Below are 8,902 nucleotides of genomic sequence, written 5' to 3' on the forward strand. Positions count from 1 at the left end.
GAATAATAAATTATTAACAAAACTATTGATATATGAACCTAACCTATCGCTAATCAAACTCAACCATCGAGAATAGAAATACACACTGTAATATCTGTAATTTCTTATTCTGTGGTAATAGTGAAATAGTGTATATTCCACAAAAACGTCAAAACATACTTAATTATTTAATATTATACGATATAACTTTTTTTAATACCTAATTTAATTTTTTGTGACAATGATATTTAGAATTCTTAATTTTTGTCCGGGGGGCCCCATAACATTGTGGGCCCTGGGGACGCGACCCCTCTGCCCCCCCCCCTAGTCCCGGGCCTGGCCCCACTAAAGGTGATCACGGCACTGGTCAATGGTCATAATAATACTTATCAAATACATATAAAGACCAGAAGTTAAAAGTAATAAATTCGATATCGTTCGAACCCAAGATAATAATAGTGATAATCATTGTAGTATTGTACCTACTCGCTACTGGGATATACATATCCTGATAGCTAGATAGAGAACTTAGTTATTAAGGTGCATGTACCTTAATAACCATGTACCTTTTATGTATTAAAAATGTAATTATTATTAATTTAACAGTTTTTACTATGTTACGCGTGTGTAAGGCGGACAACACCAAATGCGGGTATAGGGTCTTCTTAATGGACTTATTGGGAAATCATTAATCAACTAAAAATAAACGTTATATGTTATAACAATATGTCCGTTGGCCTACAAGGTCATGAATTCTATGTAAAAACATTTAATTATAAATTGATACTAATATATATAACATGATAAAAAAAACTTTTATAAACGTTTATTTTATCATGATATATAATATATTATACTGAATGTTATCGTCTATAATAATAGAATTTAATCTAGAAGATTAAAATATTATTTATACAAGTTATAACTTTATAATCAAATATATTTATAGTTTCTACAATGAATAATGATATTATATATTCAATGCAGGGGATGCAGCAACTCATCAGTCATCGACAATATAAAATAAAGCTACTAATTCAAATAGTATAATATTATATTTAATAATATAAACAGTCTAACAGAAATATAATATGACTAATAACTACAATGAGTAATAAGTATCGACAAAAGGGTTAAATAAATTCGAATTTTAAACGATATGTGAGACGCCATCTACTGATTCTGAACCATCAATAGACTTCGTTAAAAATATGGTATTTACAATACTGGCATTTAATAATTCTACAAAAGATGGCACGTACTAAAGACGTCATATAAAAGCATTAAACATACATCAATAAATTAACACCTTAGGCTGAAACTGAAATCCAACAAATTCAAAAGAAACAAAATTGAATTAAACATAAATCTAACACTAAAGAAATAACATGAAAAAATATCAAACATCAACAAACTTAACAAACAAAAACAATTAAAATATAATTCTCACATGAACAGTCCAATACAACTAAACATAAAATAGACGATAATCAAATTCACTTCTCGTAGAGTGTAAGTATAATATTTCAATAATATTTGCACTTTAAGTAAATCATCATTAATAATTTTTGGAAGCCGCAAATCAATGGCGGCTAATATAAATGAATACAACAAAGTAATAAAAACTACGCACGACTACCCGATACGCGTCTTACGGGAAACAGTCACCTGGCGTGTTGGTACGCCGTTTTCGTTTTCTCAACAAGCTATGAGTCCTTTTTAAATATATACGTCTGATGGGAAATTTTCTTGGCTTTCCACGTATGTAGGTTAAGTTCTTCGACTCTCCCGGGAACTCGACGAAAAAAATTAAAAACTACGCACGACTACCGTCGACTACGCGTCCTACGGAAAACAATTATCCGGATATGTAGGTTTATGTGTAGGATATGTAGGTGGGTCAAAAGTGTTATACTTATATATACATATTATCAATTGAACATATCGGCCCCATAGGCGGAGATTTGATCAAATTTGAGGGGGGCTTAAATGTTGCTTTGCAAAGTAAGACGTGGGGGCTTCGCCCCACACCCCCACTCTATTATCTATCATACCTTCACTCTTCAGTACGCATCAACTACTAAATTACTAAATTACAAAACTACTAAATATGAATTACTAACTATATAATATTATGCACTTTAAAAATTATTAATTTATAATATAATACTATACTATAAATAAAAACTGAAGATTTACTTGATAATGATCAATAAAAAGACTTTCTTCAAATTTTAGTATTTTTATGGTATAATAATTATTATATTCACATTTATTTTGACAACATTTCGGGAAAAAAATATTATTTTGTAAAGTTCCAAGATTTTGTCAATCGTTGTAAAATAAGTACCTTTTTTAATATTATATACTATGAAAAATGTTTGATAATTTTGGGGGGGCTTTCGATATTTTCGATTTTTTTGGAGCACCCCCCAATCTCCGCCTATGATCGGCCCTCCTTTAAAGCCACTGGCGACTCCACGGGGAACTGGCGATTTACTGTGCTATAAAAATTAGCAACATAGCTGCGCTATCTTGTGTTTTATAACGGTGAAGTAACTTAGAAATGGCAATATAAATGTTTGGCACCTGGAATTAAACATAATGCAGCAACACATACAAGGTTTCTTATCACTATTCGTCTGAAAAACAGTCACCTAGCTTTGGTCACCCAACTTCACACACGTCCAATTGGAAGAGGCATAAAGAGGCATGTAATAAAAAAAATATTTATAGTTCTAATATTAAAAAGTTCTTTTTGACTGAAACTTCATCAACTACAGCTGCAAAAGGTAATTTTATTCCTATAATATTTTAGTAAATTAATTATATTTATTGAAATGTATAATAATAATATTGTGATTGGTTGTCTATTGTTATTAGCCATAGTAATAGCATTTATTTTATCAATGGTAATAGTGAATAGGTACCTACTTGAGTACTATTATTTTGTGTTTAACATTTTAAAACCACTATATATTTGTGATAGATTTTTTTTTTATTATAATATGTATTATATTTTTTACTTTATTATTTTATTCACTGATCAACAAATTTTAGGTTAAATCATTTGAAAGATTTCACAAATATTTTATCACATTTTAATTTTATTATAGGTAATTTATAATATTTATTAAAACTGTAGTCTGTAGACATCATAAAATGACAAACTAAATTAAATAATTTAATAAACTTTATAAAAGTAGGTAAAAAAAACAACCTAAAAAATAAATGCTAACCAACATTTTATGTAAAATATGAATTGTTAAATATTCAATCTAGATTAATTTTAGTTATACATTTTCTGTTAATTATTTGTTCAAGTACCAATGTTAAATGAATCGTTAACTCGGTGTATCGATGAAATTAAAAATGATTAACAATTTATGTTACTAATAAGTATTTTATATTAGAAATTCTAAATTATTATATATTTATATAGGTACAATCTTTAATATTGTAATTACTAATTATTATTATTAATTTGATGGCAAACTAATGTTGATACCTATTGTTTTTTATTTTTATTTTAAATGTCAAAATTAATTAGGTATATTATAATATAGGATTTAAAAATTGTATAGAGTTTATTTTTATAAAATATTTAATTTATGTGAAACACAAATAAAAAATAAATTGTCAATTTAAAATATATGATTCCACTTAAAATGAGAAAATGTTTTGAAACAAATTATATACTTATGATAAAACAATAAGTATAAAATAATTTAAACAACAATTTAATTAAATAAATAACCTTAACTTAGAAGCATAAGTCACAAACATAAATATAACCAAAAGTCAAAACACACTTTAAAACTGTTAAAACATCAAATATATTATTTTATGTTTTTTTTATTTGATTATTTAGTTATTTAAAATTGTTTAATTATTATGCCAAATTACAATGTATTAGGTAGCTAGGTATTTTATTAGATTTAGATTATTATTCTTAATTCTTCAATCATAGATTTTTATGTATACAAAATATAATATTGTAGGATGTAGGTATACAATTTTTTTTTTCACAAAATTAAATAAAAAATTTGGAACTATACAAACATGAAATAATCATAAAAATATAATTATAAATTAAAATACCTTATTAATATTAATAAGTTTGGAGGTAAATTTTTAATAGAATTTAGAACTATGTTTTTTACTATTTGTTTTTTTTTTTTATAAAATAACTATTACTTTATAATTATACTAGGGTTACTGAACTGACCAGTGACTATATCTATATGTCTAATACATATTATATATATATATAAATGTTTTTATAGTTTATTAATATATACAATTATTCTCCCTATAATCTAGATAAAACTACAGAAATAGTACCAGTACAAGGTAAAATTCAAATTGACCTGCCGCAAAATGTAATACCTCAAACAACTCTTATAAATGAATTAAATTTAAAAATTAATCCACTTTCTAATCATGAAATAAAAATTACTGAAAATGTGGACTTATCAAATCAAATTCAAGTCGATGAACATAAAATAATTATACCACAAATATCTCAAACTCTAACTCAGACAAATGAAGATAATATTGATTTTAACATAGACTATGATCCATCAACATTTTCAAACATTCAGGTATTAACGTGGGAAATGAAAAATCATTTAGTAAAATATGGTCATTGTCAGCCATTACCAGAGGATCTATTAAATGGACAGTATCCTAAAGAAAAATGTGGGAGACATTTTCAATGTCAATGGTACAAGAAAATTCTTCCAGATGGGTCAATAATTAGTAGAGATTGGCTTACTTATTCAATAAAGACAAATCGAGCGTTTTGCTTAGATTGCATTTTATTTTCTGATAAAGGGAATCTGGCTTGGACAAAAGTAGGATTTAATACATGGGTTCATGGTTCAAATAGGATTATTGCTCATGAAACTTCATCCACTCATGTACAAGCTTCAATTAAGCGTAAAATCCAACAATCCCATTTACCAATAATACCATCTCTTACCTCAAAAAAAAAAAGAACAAGTGTTTATGAATATTGAGGTAGTCAAACAGCTAATAGATATTACAGTTTTTTTGGGACAACATAATTTAGCGTTTAGAGGGCACCGCGAAAATATGATAAATGAAATGTGTGGAAACTTTAAGGACCTTGCATTATTCTGCCATCCTTAGCCAAAAAGCAGTAAGCGACAAAATGTGAAAAATGAGTTTATTATATCAAAATATTCGTTATTTTAATACGAATTTTTTTCATTCTTAGCAAAAATGCCGTATCTGTAATATATTTTAAAATAAAGTGATTTATATATATACGTATTTTTGAAATATACAATGGATACTAAGCAAAAAAGCAGTATCAAAACATATTGTTAAGCAAAAAGGCAGTAACTGATCACATTATACGGCAATTTTGCTTAGTATGACCCCCATACGGTATTATCGCTAAGTATTTATAAACAAAATAACTGCCGTAACTGATAATTAATATTTATTGTCGCAGTAGACTAGTGCAGTACGCAAAAGAATAATTTACACAGGCACACAGCTGATATATTGTACATATTATCTGTGAAACTGTCGGGTTTACCCATAGTCATAGATATATATTAAATTATATATCTATGGTTATTACTCTATAATTGGTTTACCATGGGTATTTGATTATTATAATAATATTATATTCTATGAAATGTATATTTTTTCATGACTGGAGACAGTGGTGACCATATTAAGGTGGTATAATTATAGGTCTGTTTATCACTTTCGTTGTAACATGCCTGTAAATTATAACAATGCTATATCGAATAATCGATGTTTGGATTGTGCTATTTATAAATATTATACATTGTATATTATTTTGTTATTACTTATTTTGTTTCATTATCATTTATCACGATTTTTGATTTAATTATTTAATATTTTATTATACGTTTGATCAACTAAACGCGCTGTCGCTGTAAGCATAATAATAATTAGATTATTATATTATGAGTAAGTTGATCAAGTTTATGTAATAACTTATAACACACATTATACAATAATATAGAACTACTACAAAAAGTTCCACAACATGTTACGTGGTAAAAAGCTTTTAAAATTGGCAATTGAGAAATCAAATTCAAATAGAGAAAATAGTAAGCAAGGTAAGTACCTATTATATTGCAGCTTTAATCATTTTATAATTGAACATTTCCTTTAAATATGACAATAACTACTTAAAAGTTTTAGGAGTTGATTGGATTTGTAATTCTGGGACTTTACATGCAAACAATAAAAAATCATTTATAGACTTTAAAAAAACAAATAAAAAAGGTGAATATTTTAATTTGATAGGTATACCTTTTTTTTAATGTGTACTTTGTATAATAAATCATTGTTTAAAATTGTTTCTAGATAACCTGAATGATATTAAAAGAGATGTCTTTACTAGTAAAGACTTACCTCTAACATCATATCCCAATGAACATTTATTAATTAGTAATGTTGATAAAACTAACTCGGTATTACTAACTGCTATTAATTCCAAGCATATAGGTTGATACATTATTACTTAAATCATCATTTAAAAAACCATAAACATTTTTTGTACCTACTTAATAATTGTTTATATTGTTAATTTATAGAAGAAAATTGTTACAACTTGCGTCATAAGACTAAACAAGCTGAAAATGAAACTTATATTTTAAGTAGTAAGTATACTTCATGCAATAATATTAAATAACTATTTATTATATTAAAATATTTTCTAAGTAATTTTAGATAGTAACCTGTGCTTATTGTGTATATTCTACTAAATGGTATTTTAAATATTCTTCTGAATATTTGTTTTATGGTCTTTATATTTATTTATTTTTTGTTTATTTCAAACTATTAGGCTAGACTTTGATATATATATATATACTTATTTGAATTAAATACTGCTATAAAATAAGACATTTAGGTATGTAGTATATTTTTTTGTTTATGGTGTACAAATATGTTTAATATGAATGTCATCTATTAATTATAATTAATTTGTAGTAATTTATAGTTAATATTAAAAATTAAAAATAATTAATAAATTATTGAAACAAAATAAATTTACTTTAATTCAATGTACTTATTACTTAGCATTTATTTATGATATCACATCTTTATAGTGCTTAAAGATCTAATATTTTTGTTTTACTTAGCCATTTTTACACATAGTTAACTAAGGGGTTTTGTAATATTTAACTAAACATTTTTTTAATAATGTATATTATTAAATAATAAATATTAAATTATTTATCTCTCTACTATTTAATAGTCATTAAATCTATTAAAAACATATTTGCCAAGTCAATTAAGTTGGTATTAAAATATATTTCTGATTTATTAATATTATTTTTTATTTTAGGTACATCATCAATGTCTATCTTTGACGACTCTGATAATGACAAAAATTATATACCACCCAGTGAAATGAAGACACACTTGGACGAATTCAATATTATTGAATTTGATATTAGCCCAGTAGTTATACCAACGAATAACGATCAAATTTTAAATGTACCTCATTCAGATAATGAACAAGTTATTGACAATTTGTGTGAAATAGGTAACAGTTATAACTATATTTAATTATTATCATTGAGAAAATAATATTTAATTATAAATTTTTTAGTTTGTAAAGAACATACAAGTGTTGAAAATCTGCATGAAGAACCTAAAATTGTTGAAAATCTGCATGAAGAACATACAAGTGTTGAAAATCTGCATGGAGAAACAGCACATATTTTACCAGTAGCAACAATTTTGACCAGTAGTGAGACAGATTATTCAGTTGAACTATACACCAAGTCTGGTGAGCAAAGAAAACGAAAAAAATTTAAAGCTAGTGTTCAAAAAAGGAAAGCTATAAAAAAAAAAAAAACTGCATTAAAACATAAAACTCTCGAACCTTGTGATGTAAATACTTGTAAGAAAAAATGTATTACTAAGATATGTAATGAGCGACGAATTGCAATTAACAGTCAATATTGGAAATGGATACTAGCCAAAAAAAACAATTTATTTTGAATTTTTGTAACCCAGTTGATGTTAAACGAAGACAAGCTGGTGCAAACAGTAACAGAAAAACTAAAACTTATATTTATCATTTAACTGATGAAAATTCTCAATGTTTGGAAGTATGTAAATGGTTTTTTTTTAACAACATTAGGTTTTAAAAAGAATAATGATAGGGTAGTATACAATGTACTTAATACAACTCCAATAGGAAATGTTTTGCCAGAATTAAATATAAAAAGAAATAGTCCCCACAATAAGTTTAAATATCCTGAGCTTATTGAGGAACATATAGAGTCATTTAAACCAACAATTTCTCATTATAGACGCGAACATGCTCCAAATATACGTTACTTACCTAGTGATATAAATATTGTGATGATGCATCAAGACTTTATTGAAAAATACCCAAACCATAATGTATCATATGATCTTTACAGATGTAAATTAAAAGAAAAAAAATTTCTTTTTGTAATTTAGGTCATGAGGAGTGTGAACAATGTGAGGAGTTTAAGTTACACAATCATGATAAAAATTCCATTCAAGAAGACTGTGAAATATGTGTTACATGGAAAATACACGAGACAAAATATATAGATGCAAGAAACCTATACAAAATACATTCAAGTGATCAAAATAATATTAATGATTGTGTCACAGTTTCTGCTGACTTACAAAAGGTAATTATGCTTCCAAGAGCTGAAATGTTTAAAAAAGTAATTTTTACAAGACGTATCATAGCTTACCATGAAAGTTTTGTGCCTGTTGGAAGTAAATCTCTTATTAATCCATTAGCTTGTATTTGGCATGAAGGAACTACGCTGGTCGAAATAAAGAAGATATCATAAGTACATTCTATAAGTTTTTAAAAAAACATAGAGACGTTCCAACTATTCAAATTTGGCTGGATAAT

General features: G+C 26.1%; 1 protein-coding gene across 1 annotated transcript; it reads left to right on the plus strand.

Annotated features, from left to right (window-relative positions):
- Positions 1–1,564: 1,564 nt before the first annotated feature.
- Positions 1,565–5,000, plus strand: LOC114128175 (zinc finger MYM-type protein 5-like). The gene is made up of 3 exons (XM_050203803.1): positions 1,565–1,594; positions 2,633–2,771; positions 4,303–5,000. The coding sequence occupies exons 1-3, from the start codon at positions 1,565–1,567 to the stop codon at positions 4,998–5,000; spliced, it is 867 nt and encodes a 288-aa protein (XP_050059760.1).
- Positions 5,001–8,902: the final 3,902 nt, after the last annotated feature.

The sequence above is a fragment of the Aphis gossypii genome, chromosome 3 (genome assembly GCF_020184175.1).
Source record: "Aphis gossypii isolate Hap1 chromosome 3, ASM2018417v2, whole genome shotgun sequence".
Lineage (NCBI taxonomy): Eukaryota > Metazoa > Arthropoda > Insecta > Hemiptera > Aphididae > Aphis > Aphis gossypii.